The following is a 25242-nucleotide window of genomic DNA, read 5'->3' on the forward strand; positions in this document are numbered from 1 at the left end:
ACTCTGCCTCCCCGGTTCAAGGGATTCTCCTGCCTCAGCCTCCCGAATAGCTGGGACTGTAGGCGTGCGCCACCACACCCGGCTAATTTTTTTTTTTTTTTTTTTTTTTTTTTTTTTGAGATGGAGTCTTGCTTGTCACCCAGGCTGGAGCGCAGTGACACGATCTCGGCTTACTGCAACCTCTGCATCCTTGGTTCAATGAAGCCATTCTCCTGCCTCAGCCTCCCCAGTAGCTGGGATTACGGGTGCGCACCACCACGCCCAGCTAATTTTTGTATTTTTTAGTGGAGACGGGGGTTTCACCATGTTGGCCAGGCTGGTTTCGAACTCCTGACCTCATGATCCGCCCGCCTTGGCCTCCCAAAGTGCTGGGATTACAGGCGTGAGCCACCGCGCCCGGCCAATTTTTGCATTTTTAGTAGAGACAGGGTTTCACCATGTTGGCCATGATGGTCTCGATCTCTTGACCTCGTGATTCACCCGCCTCAGCGTCGCAAAGCGCAGATTTATTTTTCATGAGATGTATAGGAAACCAACTGTTAGGCTATCCTGCCTTGGCTCCTCCTGGAAAGGAGAAATTCCTTGGGATCCGCCAACGTGGTTTCTGCAGAAGTAGTCAAAGACAGAGCTCATTTGTAAGAAGCAAAGAGTAGCCAGCTAGATTGAGACCTCCTAGTAAATCAATGATTCCTTGGTTGCAGGTGTAGAGTCCCTTAGGAATGTTGTTCCAGGTTGTGACTAGACACAAAAACAGTATTATATGAAATTCAAATCATGTGGGGTGAGGATCTTTATAAAATGAATTATGCACTTATTGAAACAAAACACCAAATTATCATTTGTCCTTTTCAGGCTCTAATCCTATTGGACTGTTGTGTTCTAGACTGTATACACAGCCCCTGACCACTCTGGTTTTGGTCTAGGTCACTATGCAGCTTCTAATTTTAAAGCTTTCAATCTGCCATGAACCTAGCAATCATCTTAAAACTGACTCAGGGGACTTATTACTTGCATCTTAGAACTGGCTTAGAGGATCTATTACTTTCTTTGGTCTCAGCCATGTTTTGGCTAGATGACACGGTCAGATAAGGAATTCCATTGAATATTGAAAGATGGTTGACAAGTTGGTCTCAGGTGATATGGTAGATTGATGAAAAATGGCTCCAATTTCCCACACATTTCGCGGTGACTTTGCAGCTCCACTCTATTTCCTGAATCTGTACTGGCCTTGGGCTTTGGCCAAGAACATGTGGCAGTTCCAGCCTAAATTATGATGCCTGGACTAGCCTACTGGAGGAGGGGACCACGTGGGGCAAGGCAAGCAGCAAAGCCACCCAGGTAAATGCTGGCTGACCAGCATTGAGACCAGCCACTGAGCCAAGGTGGGGCAAGTCAGCAAAACTGCCCCATTAACCCATAAACACATGAGGAACAATAAATTACTATTGTCTTAGCCACTTATTTTGGGGTAGATTGGTATGTAGCAATAACTAACTGATACAGATGCCGACAAATACCTCTAGGACAGACGTCCCCAACCCCCTGGGCAGCAGACCAGTATGGGGCCGTGGCCTGTTAGGAACTGGGCCACAACAGGAAGTGAAAGGCAGGCAAGCAAGTGAAGCTTCATCTGTGTTTACAGTCACTCCCCATTGTTCACATTGCAGCCAGAGCTCCTCCTCCCATCAGCTTCCTCCTCAGATCAGTGGAAGCAGTAGATTCTCATAGGAGTGTGAACCCTATTGTGAACTGTGCATCTGAGGGATCTAGGTTGCACGCTCCTTATGAGAATCTAAATAATGCCTGATGATCTGAGGTGGGACACTTTCATCCCGAAAACATCCTCTGCGCCCCCCTCTTCCCCAACGTCTGTGGAAAAATTGTCTTCTACGAAACCAGTCCTTGGTACCAAAAGGGTTGGGAACTGCTGCTCTAGGAGGCAGATGAGTAATACAGTACTGGTTTGTTCATATGAACAGGAATACTTAGGTGTCGATATGTTAATTTAACCTAACGAATGAATTTGCTTGTCACTCCTTTCTGCCAGCTGGAGCTCCGCCTCATCTAATCAGCTTTCTGTCATTATCTGGACCTCCCACCAGACACCTCCTCCCACACTGCACAGTGCATTGTCTTTATAAGTGTATATATACCTTGCTAATATGCTGCAGACTTCTTACATGCCCACATCACTTCTCCAGCCCATGATGTTGTACATCTTGTATACTCTGAGTGTTCAAGCAGTTGTCATGAGATATTTTTAAAGTTTTAAAACTCTAACTCCTTCTCATACACTACTGGTGGAATTGTAAAATGGGACAATTTCCTTGGAAAATTGGTTGACAGTTTCTTAAAAAGTTAAACATACACCGACCAAATGACCTGGCAGTTCTACTCCTGAGTATTTACTCAACAGAAATGTATCCATAAAAATACTTGCAGGCCGAGCACGGTGGCTCACACCTGTAATCCCCGCACTTTGGGAGGCCGAGACGGGCGGATCACAAGGTCAGGAGATTGAGACCATCCCAGCTAACACGGTGAAACCCCGTCTTTACTAAAAATACAAAAATTAGCTGGGCGTGGTGGCGGGTGCCTGTAGTAGCAGTTACTCAGGAGGCTGAGACAGGAGAACGGCGGGAACCCAGGAGGCGGAGCTTGCAGTGAGCTGAGATCGCACCATTGCACTCCAGTCTGGGCGACAAGAGCAAAACTCCTAAAAAAAAAAGCCTCAAAAAAAAAAAAAGGTGGAGGAATGAACTACTGATACATGCCTTAACATAGCTGAGTCTCAAAATAATGATGTAAGTGAAACAAGCAGACCAAAAAACAGTGTGTACTCAATGATCACATTTATATAAAAGCCTAGGAAATGGAAGCCCATGTATAGTGACAGAAAGCAGATAAATGGGTCCCTAGGAGTAGAGGAGGCAAGGAGGGTGAAGGGATTGCAGTGGGTCAAAAAGAAACTTTGGTGTGATGGGGATGTTCAGTGTTTTGTTTATGGCAATGTTTTCATCATAAGACACTTGTCAAAACTTACCAAATCACACATTTTATTTTTTTTTATTTTTATTTTTATTTTTTTATTTTTTTTTATTTTTTTTTTGAGACGGAGTCTTGCTCTGTCGCCCAGGCTGGAGTGCAGTGGCGCAATCTCGGCTCGCTGCAAGCTCCGCCTCCCGGGTTCAAGCAATTCTCCTGCCTCAGCCTCTCTGAGTAGCTGGGACTACAGGCGCCCGCCACCACGCCCGGCTAATTTTTTTGTATTTTTAGTAGAGACGGGGTTTCACCGTGGTCTCGATCTCCTGACCTCGTGATCTGCCTGCCTCGGCCTCCCAAAGCTCTGGGATTACAAGCGTGAGCCACCGCGCCCGGCCCCAAATCACACATTTTATATATGTGCAGTTTATTATATGTCAATTATACCCCAATAAAGCTGTTGAAATCTTGTCATTGTTACAGAAGCACAGAAGCAAGAAGTCTGGCCTGTGCTTCTGTAACAATGACAAGACTTCAACAGCTTTAAAACAGTATTTTTAAAAATCATGTATTAGGAAATCAAATAGTTTTCTTATGTATAAATTGTTCCCAAATTACTCTTGTATGTTTTGGTTTTGTTACAACAGAAGCATCAAAACAGCAAAGCAGATGATCATTTTTTCTTTACCTCAACCCCCTATCACTAGTTAAAATTGCCCTTTGTCCTTCCAAAATGAACAGTGGCATTCCCTGTTGTGGGAAGTCAGGGACCCCAAATGGAGGGACTGAATGAAGCCATGGCAGAAAAACATGGATTGTGAAGATTTCATGGACATTTATTAGTTCCCCAAATTAATACTTTTATAATTTCTTACGCCTGTCTTTACTGCATTCTCTAAACATAAATTGTGAAGATTTCATGGACACTTATCACTTCCCCAATCAATACCCTTGTGATTTCCTATGCCTGTCTTTATTTTAATCTCTTAATCGTGTCATCTCGTAAGCCAAGGAGGATGTATGTCGCCTCAGGACCATGTGATAATTGCGCTAACTGCACAAATTGTAGAGCATGTGTGTTTGAACAATATGAAATCTGGGTACCTTGAAAAAAGAGCAGGATAACAGCAATTGTTCAGGGAATAAGAGAGATAACCTTAAACTCTGACCACAGGTGAGCTGAGCGGAACAGAACCATATTTCTCTTCTTTCAAAAGCAAATGGGAGAAATATTGCTGAATTCTTTTTCTCAGCAAGGAACATCCCTGGGAAAGAGAATACGCACCTGGGGGTGGGTCTCTGAACTGGACCCCTGGGTGTGGCCGTCCTTTATGGTCTGTAGACTGTGGGGTGAAATAGACCCCAGTCTCCCATAGTGCTCACAGGCTTATTAGGAAGAAGAAATTCCTGCCTAATAAATTTTGGCCGGGCTGGAGGTGCAGGGGGTGCAGGGCAGGCCCGAGCAGCTCGGTGTCCCGCAGACTTAGCTGCTGCTCCCACCACGGTGCCGCCTGCTGGAACGGAAGCTCTTTCCTTTTTGTATAGGTTGAAGTTTTGTTTTCTTAATAAAATTGCAAACCTCAAAAAAAAATTTTTTTGGTCAGACCAGTTGCTCTTAAAACCCTGTCTCCTGATATGATGTTATCAGTGACAACGGTGCCTGAAACTTCATTAGCAATTTTAATTTCACCTCGTCCTATGGTCCTGTGATCTCACCCTGCCTCCATTTGCCTTGTGATATTCTATTACCTTGTAAAGTACTTGATGTTTGTGACCCACACCTATTTGCACACTCCCTCCCCTTTTGAAAATCCCTAATAATAACTTGCTGGTTTTGTGGCTTGGGGGGCATCACGGAACCTACCGACATGTGATGTCTCCCCCGGGTGCCCAGCTTTAAAATTTCTCTCTTTTGTACTCTGTCCCTTTATTTCTCAAACCGGCCAACGCTTAGGGAAAATAGAAAAGAACCTAAGTGACTATCGGGGCAGGTTCCCCGATAATTCCCCGCCATTTTAAAGCATTTCTATTATATGAATACTTTTCAATTAATATTATTTAGTTTATTCAAGGCCATCGATGACCTACAAATGTAGTAGGGCACTTTCCAAAACATTTGTTGGGAGTGAGCAGGGAGAAACTTTCTGAAAAATATAGGAATAACTCAAGGTGAATTGAGGTAGAACAGTAGGATAGTGATTAAAAGCCAGGAGTTGGCTTTTATGAACTGCCTCACTTGGTAAAATGGTAAGTGGATGTGGTAAGCAGAATGCCCAAAGATATCCACATCCTCACCTTGAAACTTGTGACTGTGCCACCTTACATGGCAAAAGGGGCTCTGCAGAGGCAACTAAGGATCTTGAGAGAGGGAGCTGACCCTGGATTGTCCATGTGGGCCCAAAGCAGTCATGAAGGTCCTTCCAAGAGGCTGACAGGAGTGTCAGAATCAGAGAGTAAGCTATGATGATGGATGAGTGATGAGAGTGGTGACATTGCTGGCTTCAAAGATGGAGGAAGGAGCCATGAGGCAAGATACAAAGGCGGCCTCTAGAAACTGAAAGAGCAGGGATGAGACTCTTCCCAGGAGCTTCCAGAGGGACGTAATCCTGTCTGCACCTTGATTTTAGCCCAGCAAAGCTTATGTGGAACTTTTAACCTCCAGAATTGTAAGATGATACACGTGTGTTGTTTTAAGCTACAAGGTATGTAACTTGTGAAGAGCCGTAAGAAAAAGCTAACACAGTAAGTATGCCAAATTAAGGGAAGGAGAAGATGCTGGGATCCCCCAAATGTCTGTCAAAAATAAAACAGATTCAGTGTTATAGATAAGCAACCTGGTCTGAACTTCTCTCCACCCTCTGGTCCATCATCTCAGTGATTTTCACAGACTCATTGTGTTTGTTACTTGGTCAGTACCACCGCTGTCCTGCTCGCCACCATCCAGTTCCACTCCTCTTTCTCATGTGCTCGGCTGGAATGAATCCTGTCCTCTTTGGACTGGTAATAGAGAGGTACCTAGATCTTTGATCTTTTTTTTTTTTTTTTTTAAGACGGAGTTTCGCTCTTGTTGTCCAGGCTGGAGTGCAAAGGTGCGATCTCAGCTCACCGCAACCTCCGCCTCCTGGGTTCAAGCAATTCTCCTGCCTCAGCCTCCACAATAGCTGGGATTACAGACATGCACCAACACGCTCTGCTAATTATGTATTTTTAGTAGAGACGGGGGTTTCTCCATGTTGGCCAGGCTGGTCTCGAACCCCTGACCTCAGGTAATCCGCCTGCCTTGGCCTCCCAAAGTGCTGGGATTACAGGCGTGAGCCACCGTGCCTGGCCACAGAGGTACCTAGATCTTTTATATCTGTTTCTTGTCTGTGTCTCACCTCTCCAACTAAAAACCTTTTTAAAACTATCATGTGAGGTTCAAACTAATGGTGAACAAGTAAGTGTGACTAATACTACAACAAACATGCTGACGATGTCAAAATGAATGGTCATCAGATGGATGGGATGGATGTAACTAAGCAACACAGAAATTCTAGGACAAGTCCCTTGCAGGGAAGGCTTGGCTAGCAGCTAGCACAAACTACTCTATAGTAGTAACCAACCAATGCAAGCTTTCGTTCAATGACAGCAGAATTTGGCATTAATACACTTCACAGCCCCGAAAACCTATCTGGAGTTATCCATAGATGCATTTGGTGATTTCATAAAATGTTTGTTCTTGATTTCTGTATAAGTATACTTTGATCAAAATGTGAATAATTAAATCTTTTGGGATAGACACTAAGAAAAAAATCTTACTCATTTTTTCTCATTTGATAAAATAACTTATAGGACACCAGTCTGAGCAACATAACTAGACCTTATCTCTGCAAAAAAATTTACAAATTACCCAGGTGTGGAGGCACAGGCCTGTAGTCCTAGCTACTACGGAGGCTGACACAGGAGGGTCGCTTGAGCCTAGCAGTTCGAGGCTGCAGTGAGCTATGACTGTAAGAGAGTGAGACCTTTTCTCTCAAAAAAAAAAAAAAAACCAAAACAAAGAAAATTATAGGACACTAAAGAAGATTAGCAACAAGATTTCTAATGATGCTTGAAGTATGAAAATGTGTTCTGATTGTCTCATTTTCTACAGGCTAAAAATGTAAAATGATGTTACACAACTCAAAAACATGTCAAAGTTACTAACATATTAAAATAGAGCTGGTTTTATTTAATACTATCACTTCATTGGATCAAGAGATAGTCACAGGATAGGGAATTTCTGCATACATCATGGATTTGCTCCCTAAGGTAGATGAACAGGTAGACATTTTCTTTTTCTTTTTTTCCAAGACGGAGTTTCACTCTTGTCGTCCAGGCTAGAGTGCAGTGGCACAATCTCGGCTCGCTGCAACCTCCACCTCCTGGGTTTAAGTGATTCTCCCGCCTCAGCCTCCAGAGTACCTGGGATTACAGGCATACACCACCACGCCCAGATAATTTTTGTATTTTTAGTAGAGACGGGGTTTCACCATGTTGGCCAGGCTGGTCTGGAATTCCTGACCTCGTGACCTGCCTGCCTTGGCCTCCCAAAGTGCTGGGATTACAGGCATGAGCCACCGCACCTGGCCTTTTCTGTTTTGTTTTGTTTTGTTTTTGAGATGAAGTTTTGCTCTTGTTGCCCAGGCTGGAGTGCAATGGTGTGATCTCGGCTCACTGCAACCTCTGCCTCTCGGGTTCAAGTGATTCACCTGCCTCGGCCTCCTGAGTAGCTGTGATTACAGGCATGTGCCACCACCCCTGGCTAATTTTGTATTTTTAGCAGAGACAGGGTTTCTCCATGTTGGTCAGGCTACTCTCAAACTCCCGACCTCAGGTGATCCACCCACCTCAGCCTCCCAAAGCGCTGGGATTACAGGCATGAGCCACCACACCTGGCCCACAGGTAGACATTTTCTACATTGTTACAGAGATCTAGAGGCTAGTCATTTTTCTTTTTTTTTGAGATGGAGTCTTGCTCTGCTGTCCAGGCTGGAGTGCACTGTTGTGATCTCGGTCACTGCAACCTCTACCTCCCAAGTTCAAGTGATTCTCCTGCTTCAGCCTGCTGAGTAGCTGGGACTACAGGTGTGCACCACAATGCCTGTCTAATTTTTGTATTTTTTAGTAGAGACGGGGTTTTACCATGTTGACCAGGCTAGTCTCAAATACTCCTGGCCTCAAGTGTTCCACCCGCCTCGGCCCCCTAAAGTGCTGTGATTACAGGCATGAGCCACTGCACCCAGCCTAGGCTACTCATTTCTAAAAAGAGAATAGGAAAAATGTGAGGAACTGGGATGATCTGGAACCTGAGACTACATGAGCATTTCAAGTAAAGGGAAAAAAAAAATCAACAAATGTTCAGCTAGAAATAAGTTATTTTATTTTAAAACACATACAGATTAATAAATATTACTGGAAAACTTAATAGCCTTTTTATTTACATGAGGCAATAACAACATGCTATGACTACATCTATAAAGCAAAATATAAGCAGGTCTTAGCCACTGACACGTGTCTATGTATGCTAATTGGAAGCTCCCCAATACATGTCTATGACAAAACTTTTACACAACCAATCAACATTTGACATTTTTTACATCTTCTTCCTCTCTTTCATGATTATGTTCCATTTTCAAGAAAATAAGTTATCCTTTGAAAAGGCAAAACACTCAAGCCACTGAAAAACAGTATCTAAATTTCTGTAAAGTGCAAAAGTACTAAGGTGGGGGGCAATTATTATATTCTGACAAATATTCTGAACTTTTCAACATGACCCTTTGGCACTAGTGGTTTGGGAGCCCTGACATTCGCCTGGTGTCAGTTCGGCATCAGGGTTGAGCTGCCTGGAAGCAGGAAGTTCAGCGTCATTTATTACAAATCCAGTGCAACAGAATCCAAGTGTTTCACAGGCCATTAAATCTTTTTCAGAATACAGACCTCGGCCGAATGTCAGGAGCCCATCACACCATCAGAAGGTGATCTTTCTGTGCGGCTTTCTTAAGTCCCTGTTTAATTTCCATATTTTACAATAGAACATATAAAACCCTTTCTTTTAAAACAAAAAAAGGAAAACTAAAGCTTCATGGAATCATGCAAACTTTACACCCAGCACTTCCTTTGCTTTCTCAGCGCATGAGGCTGTGTGTTCTACAGCATGTTCCTGAGAAGACGCCATGGTCCGTGCAAGCAGAGTTTCCACTGTGCCACTCCCAGGCACTTCTGAACACGGTGCTCTCATCTCAGGCCACCAGAACACTGCTGAAAGTGCCGGTGTTCTAGAAACAATTTGAAGAACCATCCCACCCCTTTAGAGGTAGAAAAACTGAGGCACAGAAAGGTTAAGAGACTCACCTATGTTTGCACGATTTAGGGAAAAATAGAGAAAAGAAGAAAAACATCCTCCTCCCTGGCTCATGCTCTGGGCCCTGGATTCTGCTTTTTAAATGCTTTTGGGTACATGTGAAATAGATGTTTATTTACATGATCCTTGTCCTACTGAATATCAACTTTTTACTAGACAACATATTTTTATGTAACAAAGTTACATTTTCTTAAAATATAATTATGTTGTTGCACGTGAGGAATGTGAATGAAACAAATGAGTCGTGGTAGTGGGCCAAATTCTCACTGCTGTTCCTGTAATTCTGAACCTTTTCAAGTATACAATGGAGGTATAAGAATCTGGCCAGATGTGAAACATCACCTATAAGCTAAAGGACAGACCCTTAAAATTCATCACCAGTACAACTGTGAGGTGGAAATGAGGAATACAAAAAATTGAGGTATTTCATATGATAAACTGTCTTGTGGTGTGACTGGTGTACAAATTGGTCTTTTCTTTCCAACTCACATTAACAGAATCTACCTATGAATATGAGAAACCTATGAAAAATGAACACGGATATGTCCTCGGGAGGAAGGTCACTGTTAAGGAGTCAATGATACATTTTTGGTCCCTGAGAAGGCAAAACACCAAGACTCCATCCAATCCCGCCTGATGGATGAACAACGCCCCTGGTGTCAGACACCATGAAAAGGACAACTTCAGAACACGGAAGGAAGCTAATCCATGCCATCGGGAACAGACCTTACACTGAAATGTTCTCTTTCTAGTTTCCTGCTTGGTGGCAGGAAGCCTAAGTCAGGATTGAGCAGGTGTCAGGTCGGAGCGGTGCGATGGGAGGGGCTCTGGGAACCACCGGAGCACTCTCTCCCCTCTTCTGGGTTAGCTGAGCAGCTTGAAAAAAAGGAAACCCCGACCAGACAGAAGGGCAGCAGCCTGTGCCCATCACACCTGTTTCCACGGACCAGGTGTCTGTGCACACCTGGGAGACACTGCATCTCCAAAGTCTAGAGCTGGCCCCTAGAAGTTGAGCACAACATTTACAAAGAGCTGAGTCATCTAGGAAGAAGGAAAATAAGACGACTGCACAAGTGAACAGTGCTCACTTCTACCAGAAAACAGATGTGAAATCCAAAGAAGAACAAACACCAACATATTACCGCTGGGATGAACTTCTGGAAAGACAACTGGGTGTAATAAATTGGCTTGAAGAGCAGGAATTGAAAGAATATTCCTTATTGCTGAACAAAGAGCTGCGAAGTATATTTCACTAACATTCTGGTAGGAAAAGATCTCAATGAGAGCTGAGCAAGGCCACCAGAATACCGGACTCTTCCCCAAAGTCCCCAGCATGGGCAGGGCCTCACTCCATGTGGCACTGGAAGGACTTCCCTCCCCAGCACCTTCTCCACAGAGATGGCATGGTCCTGCCAGCCGGGAAGACGCTCCAGGGGGACTTTGTGGTGCTGGGTTAGAGTTAGAATCCTTAATTGGCCCTACTTTTGATCAATGAGCAGAACAGGAAGCAATCTTTTCAAATGCAAATATTCAGAAGAGAAAACAAGGCATTGCCCAAGAAGAGGAGAGAAACAGCCTATTAAAGTATCTATCAAGAGGAAATCTGCATAATGTGATCAAAACCTTTGATTTTAGAGGATGCTTGAAAACAAGTATACAGTAAGCATCTTTTTTTTCAAAGAATAGTATGATAATGAAAATATTTCAAGTACACGTACTTTTGGAAAGACCACTAAGAGATCTATCCATGTTCTAGGCCCTCCCCCAAAGTTCTCACTTTGGGGCTTTTGTTTTCATTTTCAAATGAATGATGAAAACATAAATTTTTTAAATAAATACTATTACATCGGAAGTTATATGCTCTATATTAAATTTGAAAATTAGACTGTTCAACCACTGGTCACGTCATTTACTTTGAAGCTAGTGTCACGTGCTTGAAAAACAATGGATGATATGAACTTGGTTTCACTGGAAGGAAAGCTATGTATCCTAGTGAAGTATCTGCTGAACAGAGGTAAACCTGAAAGATTCTAACTGTCCCAGGATCAGTCACCTTCAAGGGTAGAAGAGCTATTAATACTTTTGAGATTTTGTTCTACTCTAAGAATATTATAGAGAAGATCATTGGGTATCACCTCTCAGTATCAATGGTGTAATTGTGGATTAAAATATACTAAGGTACACCAAGAGCTGCCTTTAAACTAAATTTCCCATGAAAGCTGTAGCAACACAAACTTGATCATTTTCATGTGACACATGAACTTTCTCATTACACTTGTTAGCCACATGTATTCTTTGAATATCTCACATCCCTTACCTAGGAAACTATTTTTATGCCTAAAAGTATATTGATACTGCTACATTACGTTTTCAGAAAGCTCAGTTCAGTAAGTTAAGGCCTGCATTCCTAAAAGCACTGATGATAAAAAAAACAAAACCTGCAAGAGCCAATAAAAAGAGTAATGGACTTTGAGCATTTGTTAACCATCCATTAAGAGAGGATTTAAAATTTTTTAAAAATAATGTTGTTGCTGCTCTCAGTTCACAAATCACTGACAACCCATGATCATCACGTACACTTTTACTTCATAAAGGTATTTTTCTCTATATATTAAACTAGTCTCGTTTTATTTAGCCTCTTCACTCAACACTTTAGGAAGCTATTCCTTGAGACTTTAGAAATGTTCTTTTTGCCTACAAAAACACATTTTCTTCTTACTGAGGAACTTTAATTGGGCACTATTCAATTTTATGTTCTACTTCACCTAATCTGCTTTACCCAACTCCATCTTTCAACTTGGCATAGTTCCCTGCTGAGATAAAACACTGGCCATGAAGTACATGATACCGTGGTGAAATATGTGCATCACTTCATGCTTTGCTCCCATTTGGAACACATGGATGGGAACACTATAGACAGAGAATGACCTCTTTGATTCAAATACTGGCATAATTCATGGCTCTTTTGCATTTAAGACACATAATGAGAGGTTAGCTGAGGAACTCTAGGATGCTCTGCTATTGCAAACAACAAGGAGATGGCTACATTCATTGGCTTTTTGTTAGAAAATCTTTTGAAAACTGTGTGTTACAATTTGTAGAAGCTAGCCTAATCTCAATTGTGTCCTTTAACTTGTTCCTGTGTGACAGGGCACTCGATATATGAGCTATTGAACAGGTACTCTCCCACTTAGCCTTATTATCAAGTTACCTAATTAATTTCTTCTGAATGGCCATAAATGCTTGCTGATAAAGAATGTGGATATATTTGATACTGGATCCCAGGTACACAGATTGAATACAAATAAAATAATACCTCATGCTACTTAAATCAACTGTCTTTAATTGGCAATAATCACATGTTAAACGGGTCAATTTGCTCTAGTGTGTCTTTAGTCTTGACTATCTTCCAGTGAATATACAGTCATGAACCACGTAACCATGTTTCTGTCAAAGACACACCACTTACATGACGATGGTCCCATAAGATTATAATACCACAGTTTTACTGTACCTTCCCCATGTTTGGAAACACAAATACTCACCACTGTGTTACAACTGCCTGCGATATTCAGTGCAGTCACATGCTGTACGGGTGTGTGGCCCAGGAGCAACAGGCTGTACCATCTGGCCTGGGTGGGTCATAGGTGTCCCATCTAGGTTTGTGTAAGTGCACTCATGATGTTCACACAATAAAGTCACCTTACAATGCATTTCTCAGAATGTTTCCCCATCATTAAGTGACATGTGACTGTATTATTTCTAACTGCCTTATACATTTGTAACTTGAATATCGAAATATTAAAGCATACTCGAGGAAGTTGCATTATTCTAATCTAAGAACATATACACAGTAAGAGTTAAATTAAGTTAATAATTCAAGTGATAAAGGCACTGAAATTGATTTGAGCTATTGAAAATTCATCCTGCCAGTGGAACACTACCTCATGTTCATTAACTCTTCTCTCTCTCTCTATTTACTATTAAAATGTCTTGGGTGGGGGTGGGGGTCGAAGAGTCAACTTGTCAGAGGATTAAAAACAATTTAATGTATATGCCTCTTATTTGGATGACATACTTGAATGTTATACATGCTTAATGCAAACTAACACAACTACAGACACATTCACTGTACAGTGCCAGAGTTCAAGACAACAATCTCTCATTTCCACAGTAATCTAAGTAAAAATATCTCCGCTATCCTGTAACAACTAACCAGAAAGAGCCCATCTTTTTCTGTTTAAATAATGTTAAAATGTTTTAAAAGAAGAGAATATTCATGAAAGCTTCCAGGTTAATGGAAATGAAAATGAGATTCGTCTCATCAGAGAGAGATGGTGCCACGCAACCGTTGGGCACCTTTGGGCTGCAGAGGGCTGGCTGGGCCTCTGCTCTGGTGCTGAGCCATGCTCCCCACTGTCCACCAGACCACCTGTTACTATCCAGTCAATTCTAACACCACGATCGAGGACCTCTTCTACTTCACATCCAATTAGGGCCAGAAACCACCTCCAATGCCTGTTCCTCGAACCATCCAAGCTCCTATCGCAATCTAGTCTGTTTTCACATTAGATTTGTTCATCTCCCCAAGGTTGAAATTGAACTCTTTGAACACCTGTATAAGGACAATCCCCACGGAGACGGTCGTGAATCCACAGGCCATCCCCAAGAAGTCCACCAGACCCACGTTGCTCCACTCCCGGAAGAGGATGGCTGAGGCCAGCAGGACCAGCGTGGTAAACACGACGTAGTAGATGGCCCCAAACACCGAGGAGTCGAAGCACTCCAGCGCCTTGTTGATGTACCTGAACTGGACGATGATGCTGCAGCCGAGCACGGCCAGGAGCACCAGGCACAGGCAGAGGGCTCTCTGACTGGACGGGTTGTTATGCAAGATGTCTTGGGCCGCCAGCCCGATGCCCTTGGTGGAAGGCACGGTGAAACTGCCCAGCAAGGAGCAGATACTGATGTAGACCATGATGTTGGTGGGCCCATGGGCTGGCGCGATCCAGAAGATGAGCAGCAGCAGCATGAGCAGCACGATGCACAGGTAGCCCACAAACACTGGAACACAGACAGCAGTCACCCAGAGCCGCCGCCTAGCAGCCGCAACCCAGGAGGTGGACTGGGGCAGCACCCAGGCCCCCACCCGCCACCCGCCTCTACTGCGGCACAGCCCTGGGGGGCATGCAGGCTCTGGCTTGAATTTACCAGACCCACTGATTTCATTCCACAAAATTACTCCCATCATTTTCACTGTTAAAACATTTACAGCCGGGTTAGCCAGACGCGGTGGCTCACGCCTGTAATCCCAGCACTTTGGGGGGCCAAGGCGGGTGGATCATGAGCTCAGGAGTTCAAAACCAGCCTGGCCAAGATGGTGAAACCCCGTCTCTACTAAAAGTACAAAAATTACAGCGTGCCTGTAATCCCAGCTACTCAGGAGGCTGAGGCAGGAGAATCACTTGAACCTAGCGGGTAGAGGTCGCAGTGAGCCGAGATCGCACCACTGCACTCCAGCCTGGGTGAAAGAGCAGACTCCATCTCAAAAAAAAAAAAAAAAAATTTACAGCCGGGCACAGTGGCTCACACCTGTAATCCCAGCACTTTGGGAGGCTGAGGTGGGCGGATCAGGAGGAGGTCAGGAGATCGAGACCATCCTGGCTAACTCGGTGAAACCCTGTTCTCTACTAAAAACACAAAAAATTAGCCGGGCGTGGTGGCATGCACCAGGAATCCCAGCTACTCAGGAGGCTGAGGCAGGAGAATCCCTTGAACCCAGGAGGCAGAGGTTGCAGTGAGCCGAGATCACACCACTGCACTCCAGCCTGGGAGACAGAGCAAGAGTCCGTCTCAAAAAAAACAAACAAACCATTTACAGCTCCTAAATGTTTACATGGTCCTCTATCAGAACCGTTTTTTTTTTTTTTTTTTTTTTTGAGACGGAGTCTTGCTCTGTCGCCCAGGCTGGAGTGCAGTGGTGCAATCTCGGCTCACTGCAAGCTCTGCCTCCCAGGTTCACACCATTCTCCTGCCTCAGCCTCCCAAGTAGCTGGGACTACAGGCGCCCGCCACTACGCCCGGCTAATTTTTTTTATTTTTAGTAGAGACAGGGTTTCGCCGTGTTAGCCAGGATGGTCTTGATCTCCTGACCTCGTGATCCACCTGCCTCAGCCTCCCAAAGTGCTGGGATTACAGGCGTGAGCCACTGTGCCCAGCCCTCATTCTCTTTTTTTGTTGTTGTTTGTTTTGTTTTGTTTTTTTGAGACAGAGTTTTGCTCTTTGTTGCCCAGGCTGGAGTGCAATAGCGCAATCTCTGCTCACTGGAACCTCTGCCTCCCAGGTTCAAGCGATTCTCCTGCCTCAGCCTCCTGAGTAGCTGGGAATACATAAGCGCCTGCCACCGCGCCTGGCTATTAGAGACAGGGTTTCGCCATGTTGGCCAGGCTGGTCTTGAACTCCTGATCTTAGGTGATCTGCCATCCTCGGCCTCCCAAAGTGTTGGGATTACAGACGTGAGCAACTGCGCCCGGCCTAGAACCATTCTCTTAACAATACAAGTGAATGGAGATGCTCCGAGGTTTCAAAAAAGCACCTGGGAATCCAGGGGGCAGGGGTAAGGCAGGGGACAGGAGGGAGGACTTTAAGCTGTGGGGGTGTTTGCAATGGGTTTTGCAATGATTGGGGGCTGCATCCAGTGGGCAGAGGCATGTGCAGACAGCAACCCCCACCCCCATCAAAAATCATCCCATTCTCGTCACAACTTCTGAATGTCTCCTTGGACTTGTAACTGAAAAATATGCCTATAATAATCAGAGCCTAGAAACTATTTTATGTATGAAACAAAGAAATTTTTGCATGGATTTAATATACGCTGAATTTTTCAGACATGTCACTTCCATGTAAATTGAGGGAGGATTGTTCTTTCTTTGATCAAAACTTCATTAAGAGTTATGCTCCATCCGAGGGTCATTTTGTTGATGGCAAGACCTCAAGTGTCCAAGTCAATAACATTACACCCCCACGTCAGTCTATAGCTACAGCTACCAGATTCTCAACCACTCCTCACAAGGTGTGGGGTTGGCCAGCTTCAATAGGTCTTCTCTTGTAGTGGGACCTGAGCATTTACATAATGAAATGGATGTTTTGTTTTAAAGTATTGTCCTGGTATTTCTCCTTTATATTACAGTTAGGGCATTAAATTGATGGTTTGAAATTGTGTGTATAAGGAGGTTGTGTTTTCCGTGAAATCCATTCCAACATCACAAATGGACCTGAGAGGGCTGGGAACTGCTGGCTATGCAAACCAGCAAGTGTGGACATGCAAACCAGGGTGTGAACATGCAAACCAGCAAGCGTGAACAAGAAAACCAGCGAGTGGGACATACAAACTAGGTGTTAACATGCAAACCAGCGAGTGTGGACATGCAAACCAGGGTGTGGACATGCAAACCAGGGTGTGAACATGCAACCATGGACATGCAAACCAGCGAGTGTGGACAAGAAAACCAGCGAGTGTGGACATGCAAACTAGGTGTGCACATGCAAACCAGGGTGTGAACATGCAAAGCAGCAAGTGTGGACATGCAAACCAGCTAGTGTGGACAAGAAAACCAGCGAGTGTGGACATGAAAACCAGGAAGTGTGGACATGCAAACCAGCGAGTGTGGACATGCAAACTGGCAAGTGTGGACATGTAAACCAGCAAACTGATGTGGAGGCAGTTTTGTGCTGGCATCTGTCTAAACTTGTTGGTAAGCAACACAGGGTGGTCTACTTAAAGTGAAATCTATACTTTAAGTCTGTTGTAATCATACAGATAGTAGTTTTTAATGCATTTATCAAAAAAAAAAGGATGGGCACGGTGTCTCACGCCTGTAATCCCAGCACTTTGGAAGGGCGAGGTGGGTGGATCACGAGGTCAGGAAATCAAGACCATCCTGGCTAACATGATGAAACCCCGTCTCTACTAAAAATACAAAAAAAATTAGCCGGGCGTGGTGGCGGGCGCCTGTAGTCCCCGGCTACTCAGGAGGCTGAGGCAGGAGAATGGCGGAGCTTGCAGTGAGCCGAGATCGCGCCACTGCACTCCAGCCTGGGTGACAGAGCGAGACTCCATCTCAAAAAAAAAAAAAAAAAAAAAAAAGAAAAGAAATTATGTCAAAAGATATATAAACAGGGCTATATGAGGAATCTAAACTTAAGAGATGCCAGGTCTTTGTTCTCACAGAGCTTCATGCCGGAGGGAGCTTAGTGCTGAGGTGGAGATAGGGCGGGCAGGGCATACCAGGAAAGTTATGTGGGGAGGGGTGGGTGGCGTCAGACTTGGGAGGGTGGCCCAAGGGGAGCCACTGTGGGAAGGGAAAGCACCCATGCACAAGGCCCCAGAAGAGAACCCGAAGGAATACCAGGTCACGGAGGCTTCCCCTAGGGCCTGAGGATCAGGAGGGAGGGTGAGGGCAAAGGGCTAGCCTGCGAGCACAGCCCACTGATGCACGTGCCCAGAGAACACAGATCTACAGTAACAGATCAGGGTGGACACATGGTTCCTCTGCCCTGCCAGGAAGCATCCACTTTGAAGACGTGGTTAAAAAAGTTGGGACTCCTAGTGTAAACTTTCTTGGCAGTGCTGCTAGAAAGGAATTACCTGGATTGGTCAGCTTCTCCTCCAGCTCAGCTTGAGTTGTCACACTCTCAGACTTTGGGGAGTGGATAATCAGCACGACAGACCCTGCACAGCTTAGCAGGCACCCCAACTTGCCCAAGATGTTGAGCTTTTCCTTCAGGAGATAGGAAGCTAAAATGGACCTTTATTGAAAAAAGAGAAATCATTAAAGTTTACACCAAACTACCTGACCTTTCTTCTAACAGCAGATATTTTATCTAGAAAAACCATTTTCTTTTTCTTCTTTTTTTCCCTTTAAGAGACCACCTCCCCCTCTGTTGCCCAGGCTGGAGTGCAGTGGTGCAGTCACAGCTCACCACAAGCTTGAACTCCTGGGCTCAAGTGATCCTCCTACCTCAGCCACTGGAGTAGCTGGGAGTACAGGTGCATGCCACCACACCCAGCTAATTTTTTAAAAATTTTGTGTAGAGACTGGGTCTCACTCGACTGCCCAGGCAAGTCTCAAACTCCTGGGCTCAAATGATCCTCTTGCCTTGGCCTCCCAAAGTGCTGGAATGATAGGTGTGAGCCACCATGCCTGGCCAGAATTTTCACACCAATTCCATGTATAACTACTACGTAGTTAATGATACACATAACTTACACCACTATATTACTATGTCAGCACATATAAAATATACCAGAGTATAAAAAGTTTTATGACTGACCAAAAATAAAAGTAATGTTTCCTTACTTATAAAAGGAACCAATCAAAAATACTAGTTATTTATGCTACATGGAAAAGTAGGGTACAAAAACTGTCAAAATAATTATAAGTAATGCATGATAAAAACAAAATAAATTAAGTGAAAAATGCACAAACAAAAGAAAAAATAAAAATGCTAATAGTAATTGCAGCATAGTAGAAGTAGTATGGGTGGTTATTTCCTCTAATACTAAAAACTTTTAAAAAGTGGTCACATTATTAATGCAAAAAAATGTATTCTTCAAAAACATTTATAATCTCCAGGCTTCTAATGTGTTTCTTCTCTTATTTCCCTGTGTAATTATCAGTTTACAATCTGAATTGGAACACCTTGCCCTCAGTAAGTCACAGGACTGGTCATTCTCACTTTACTCATGTCTGTGCTGAAGACGATCAGAAAACAGGAACGTCCGGGAGGAGGGCATACCAGGCTCAGGTATGGACCGGATTACTTCCTTTAATACCTATTTTAAAGATAAGGAAACTTGAGCCTCAGAAAGGGTCAGCATTGAACCTAAGGCCACAAAGCTAACAAGAGATACAAACATGGTCATGACACACCCACAGGTCCTAAACGGCCTACTTTTCCCTTGTACCACTTCGTATCCTTGTCCCTAGACAGCCTGTTCTTAAGAAGCTCCCAACACTGTCGCTGGGGAAATAAGCAACATCACTGAAAGAAACAACAAAAGACATGAATACACGACTAGATGTTAAATAGAGAAGCTCCACCGAGTAGCTGCCCGGAAAAGGAGAAACCAGAAATGCAGGGGGCTCACAGGGCAAAAAGTGGGCCTAGAACTGGCCTCGGACAACGGGTGGACTATGCCAAGTGGGAAAGGGTTGCTATGCAAGAAAGTGGACAGTGTGAGCCACGAGGCCAAATCATCTCTTATTCCATTGTGGAATACCAGAGGACAGTGCCATTTTCATTCATTCATTCATTCATTATTATTGAGACAGTCTCACTCTGTGACCCAGGCTGGAGTGCAGTGGCGTGATCTCGACTCACTGCAACCTCTGCCTCCCAGGTTCAAGCGATTCTCCTGCCTCAGCCTCCTGAGTAGCTGGGATTACAGGTGCCCGCCACCACGCCCAGGAGGATTTTTGTATTTTTAGTGAAGATGGGGTTTCACCATGTTGGCCAGGCTGGTCTCAAACTCCTGACCTCAAGTGATTCACCTGCCTCGCCTCCCAAAGTGCTGGGATTATAGGCATGAGCCACTGCACCTGGCCGACAGTGCCATTTTTAAATTGGGTTATCTGACTTTTTACTGATGCATTGTAAGAGTTTCTGTGTTGTTTTCTTTTGTTGAGACAGAGTTTCCCTCTTGTTGCCCAGGCTGGAGTGCAATGGTGCAATCTCGGCTCAATGGAACCTCCACCTCCTGAGGTCAAACAATTCTCCTGCCTCAGCCTCCCAAGTAGCTGGGATTACAGGCATGTGCCACCACACCAGGCTAATTTTTTGTATTTAGTAGAGATGGGGTTTCACCATGTTGGCCAGGCTGGTCTCGAACTCCTGATCTCATGATCCACCTGCCTCGGCCTCCCAAAGTGCTGGGATCACAGGCATGAGCCACCACACCCGGCAAGAGTTTTTTTTTTTTTTTTTTTTTTTTTGAGTCGGAGTCTGGCTGTGTTGTCCAGGCTGGAGTGCAGTGGCGCAATCTCAGCTCACTGCAAGCTCTGCCTCCTGGGTTCACACCATTCTCCTGCCTCAGCCTCTCCGAGTAGCTGGGACTACAGGCGCCCGCCACCACGCCCGGCTAATTTTTTTGTATTTTTTTTTTTAGTGGAGACAGGGTTTCACAGTGGTCTCGATCTCCTGACCTCGTGATCCGCCCGCCTTGGCCTCCCAAAGTGCTGGGATTACAAGCGTGAGCCACTGCGCCCGGCCCCAGCAAGAGTTTTTATGTATTCTAACTACAAGTCCCTTATCAGACATATACTTTGACATTTTTTCTCCCATGAGTTTTCAATTCATTGATGGCATCCTTTTAAGCAGAAAAGTTTTTAATTTTGATGACATCCAATTTATCTGTTTCCCTTCTGTTGTTTGTGCCCTTCGTGATCCGTCTGACTGGGCCTCCCAAAGTGTGGGAATTACAGGCGTAAGCCACCGCGCCTGGCCAGTTAAATTTATTCTTAAGTATTTCATTCATTTTGGTGCTACTGTATATGAAATTGCTTTCTTAATTTCATTTTTGGTTTGCTCACTGCTACTGTATATAGATGGAATTTTTTTTTTTTTGAGACAGAATCTTGCTCTGTCACTCAGGCTGGAGTGCAGTGGCACGATCTCGGCTCACTGCAAGCTCCGCCTCCCGGGTTCACATCATTCTCCTGCCTCAGCCTCCCGAGTAGCTGGGACTACAGGCACCTGCCACGACGCCCAGCTAATTTTTTGTATTTCTTTTAGTAGAGATGGGGTTTCACCGTATTAGCCAGGATGGTCTCGATCTCCTGACCTCGTGATCCCCCACCTCAGCCTCCCAAGGTGCTGGGATTACAGGCATCAGCCACTGAGCCCGGCCGTAAATTTTTTTTTTTTTTTTTTTTGAGACAGAGTTTCGCTCTTGTTGCCCAGGCTGGAGTGCAATGGCCCGATCTCGGCTCACTGCAACCTCTGCCTCCTGGGTTCAAGCGAGTCTCCTGCCTCAGCCTCCCGAGTGGCTGGGATTACAGGCATGCGCCACCATGCTTGGCTAATTTTGTATTTTTATGAGAGATGGGGTTTCACCACGTTGGTCAGGCTGATCTCGAACTCCTTACCTCAGGTGATCCACCCACTTCAGCCTCCCAAAGTGCTGGGATTACAGGCCTGAGCCACCGCGCCAAGCAGATGTAATTTTTTTTTTTTTTTTTTAAACAGAATCTCACTCTGTTTGCCCAGGCTGGAGTGCAGTGGCACAATCTCGGTTCACTGTAACCTCTACCTCCTGGGTTTAAGCGATTCTCCTGCCTCAGCCTCCCGAGTAGCTGGGACTACAGGCATGTGCCACCACGCCTGGTTGATTTTTTTTGTATTTTTGTAGAGACGAGGTTTCACCATGTTGGCCAGGCTGGTCTCAAACTCCTGACCTCAGGTGATCTTCCCGTCTCGGCCTCCCAGAGTGCTGGGATTACAGGAATGAGCCACTGCGCCCGGCCTCAGATGAAATTTTTATATATTGATCTTGTGTCCATCAACCTTGCTAAACTTATTAGTTCTAATAATTTCTTAGTGATTCTTTAGGACTCTCTATATAAGATCAGGTCCTCTGCTGGGTGTGGTGGCTCATGCCTGTAATCCCAGCACTTTGGGAGGCCAAGGTGGGTGGATCACCTAAAGTCAGGAGTTCAAGACTAACCTGGCCAACATGGGAAAACCCCATCTCTACTAAAAATACAAAAATTAGCTGGGCGTGGTGGTGGGCACCTATAATCCAAGCTCCTCGGGAGGCTGAGGCAGGAGAATCACTTGAACCCAGGAGGCAGAGGTTGCAGTGAGCCGACAGCACACCACTGCACTCCAGCCTGGGTGACGGAGTGAGACTCCATCTAAAAAAAAAAAAAAAAAAAAAAGGCTGGGTGCAGTGGCTCACACCTGTAATCCCAGCACTTTGGGAGGCCGAGGCGGGCAGATCACAAGGTCAGGAGATCAAGACCATCCTGGCTAACATGGTAAAACCCCATCTCTACTAAAAATACAAAAATTAGTTGGGCATGGTGGCACGTGCCTGTAGTCCCAGCTACTCGGGAGGCTGAGGAAGGAGAATCATTTGAACCCGGGAGGTGGAGGTTGCAGTGAGCCAAGATCACGCAACTGAACTCTAGCCTGGCAACAGAGCGAGACTGTGTCTCAAAAAAAAAAAAAAAATCAGGTCTTCTGCCAATAAAGGCAATTAACTTCTTCCTTTCCTTTCCAATATGGATGCCTTTTAACTTGTTTTCTTGCCTAATTGCTGTGGCTATAATATCTAGTACAATGATGAATAGATGAGGTGAAAGTAGACAGCTTGTTTTCTTCCTGATCTTAAGGGGAAAACATCAACTCTTGTGCCATTAAGTATGATGCTAGCTGGGGTACTTTCACAGAGGCCCTTTGTCAGTTCAGGAAGTTATTTTCTATTCCTAGCATACTGAGAGTTTTCATCATAAAAGAGGATTGAATTGTACTACATAATTTTTGTGTGTCTTTTGAGATGATCACATGGTGATTATTCTATTGCTGTGATATATTACACTAATTTATTTTCGATGCTAAATCTACTTTGCATTCCTGGGATAAATCCCATTTGTATAATCCTTTTTATATATTGCTGGATCCAACTGGTTAGTATTTTGTTCAAAATTTCTCCATCTATATTCATAAGAGAATTAGTTCATAGTTGTTTTTTTTTAATGAGCTTTATCTTTATCTTTTTTTTTTTGGGCGGGGCGGACAGAGTTTTGCTCTGTCACTCAGGCTGGAGCAGTGGTTCAATCTCAGTTCACTGCAATCTCTGCCTCTCAGCTTCAAGCAATTCTTGTGTCTCAGCTACCCAAGTAGCTGGGATTACAGGTGTGTGCCACCACACCTGGATAATTTTTGTATTTTTAGTAGAGACAGGGTTTTGCCATGCTGGCCAGGCTGGTCTCCCTGGGTTCAAATGATCCACCTGCCTTGGCCTCCCAAAGTGCTGGGATTACAAGCATGAATCACACTGCGCCTGGCCTAGATCTTGTACTAGAAGAAAAATAATGGTATAAAAGATAATGACATAAAATAATGGCATAACAGGTCAATTGTCAAAATTGGAATATGGAGGCTGATTCGATACATGTATCATAACAAGGTGAAATTTATCAAAATTGATCATTGTACTGTGGTTATTTGGAGAGAATCTGAATATCTCTAGTCTTAGAAAATACTAATTGATGTGTTCAGGGGTAAAGAATCATAACTTATGCTAAAATTGATTTTTTTAAAAAAACAGGAAAAAAAATCACATCACATTCACATAGAACAGTGCTTCTTGACCAAGGGTGGTTTGCCCCGCAGGGGACATCTTCCAGTGTCTGGAGACATTTTGGGGAGGTTGAGTGCTACTGGCATCTGGGAGGTGAAGGCCAGGATGCTGCTAAACACCTTACAATGCACAGAATGGCTCCCTCAACAAAGAGTTATCTGACTTCAAGCATCAACAGTGCTGAGACTGAGATACCCAGATACAGAGAAAGTGTATGATGAGGCAAGTGGGTAAGATGTTAGCAGCAGGTGTGTCTGGGTAAGGGGAGATGGGTATTGCTTTGGTTATACTTAATCCTGTTTCCTTTCTGTAATCTGAAAATATTTCCCAAAAGTTTTTTAAACCTCTTTCTAAACACAGCATGTTCAGATGATGACTTTATCATACACTACACTATTACAGAAAGAAGTGAACCTATTTGGGGGCTCTCTATTCTATTCACTGCTACACTGACTTATTTTTCCAGCGCCACATTCTTTTCATTTCTGTTTCTATGTAATTCCAGCAACCCCATCCCATTATCAAGAACAGAACTGCTTTTAAAATATACATATATACATACATATTGGCTGGGCACGGTGGCTCCGGCCTGTAATCCCAGCACTCTGGGAGGACGGCGGGCGGATCACGAGGTCAGATCAAGACCATGCCGGCCAACATGGTCAAACCCTGTCTCTACTAAAAATACAAAAAAAATTAGCCGGATGTGGTGGCAGGCGCCTGTAGTCCCAGCTACTTGGGAGGCTGGGGCAGGAGAATGGTGTGAACCCAGGAGGTGGAGCTTGCAGTGAGCCGAGATCGTGCCACTGCACTCCAGCCTGGGCGACAGAACGAGACTCCGTCTCAAACAAAAAAAAAAAACAAAAAAAAAACCATATATACATACATATATGCACACTTTGATAATCATCTTTGATTGTTTTTTTCCAAATTAATTTTCGTTTTATTCTGTTTAAAAGAAAAGGTCTTACTGGGATTCCGAGTTGAAGACAGGCTTTTTATCCAGAACACCATCTGACATGGTTCCTACAGTGAATAACACCTCCTGCAGATGTGGAGCAGTGAACATTTCTGGTGAAGTGACTTAATCATCAAAGTGCATTGAAAACAGTTCTAAGGAAATTAACTGAGCAAAACATTTTAGTATATGTGCATTCAATGTGCCATGTGCCAAGATCACCGGGTCAGGTTGTTTATCTGCCCGATTATCTTTCAGGAGGACGGGTCGCAGAAGCTAGAGGAGTGTTTCCCTAAGTGAGAATACTCTTGCCCTCCCAGCGTCTCAGAGCCATCCAAAACACAAAGGGACGCGAAGCCACACATGATAGCAGTGCATGTGTTCACGAGAAAAATGTGCCACACACATTCTCAAGGCGTCACATGTGAAAAACATGGTATTTAGGTCACAGAACCTTAATGCCTACGTGACTCTAAGGTGTAAACTTCAATACATCCATCATGGACACATTTCTCTGCAAGGATTTGGGCATCTGCCTGGAATACAGCAGAAAAC

General features: G+C 44.3%; 1 protein-coding gene across 1 annotated transcript in view; it reads right to left on the reverse strand.

The window, feature by feature from the left end:
• Positions 1-8360: 8360 nt before the first annotated feature.
• NIPA1 (NIPA magnesium transporter 1) overlaps positions 8361-25242 on the reverse strand; it is a 45945-nt gene continuing 29063 nt past the window's right edge. The window contains exons 4-5 of the mRNA XM_003267022.4: positions 18012-18172; positions 8361-14428 (exon numbers count right to left, since the gene is read on the reverse strand). Of these exons, the coding sequence (XP_003267070.1) occupies positions 13917-14428; positions 18012-18172 (673 nt within the window). The 3' untranslated portion in view covers positions 8361-13916. The remainder of the gene's footprint in view (positions 14429-18011; positions 18173-25242) is intronic.

The sequence above is a fragment of the Nomascus leucogenys genome, chromosome 24, assembly GCF_006542625.1.
Source record: "Nomascus leucogenys isolate Asia chromosome 24, Asia_NLE_v1, whole genome shotgun sequence".
Taxonomy (NCBI): domain Eukaryota; kingdom Metazoa; phylum Chordata; class Mammalia; order Primates; family Hylobatidae; genus Nomascus; species Nomascus leucogenys.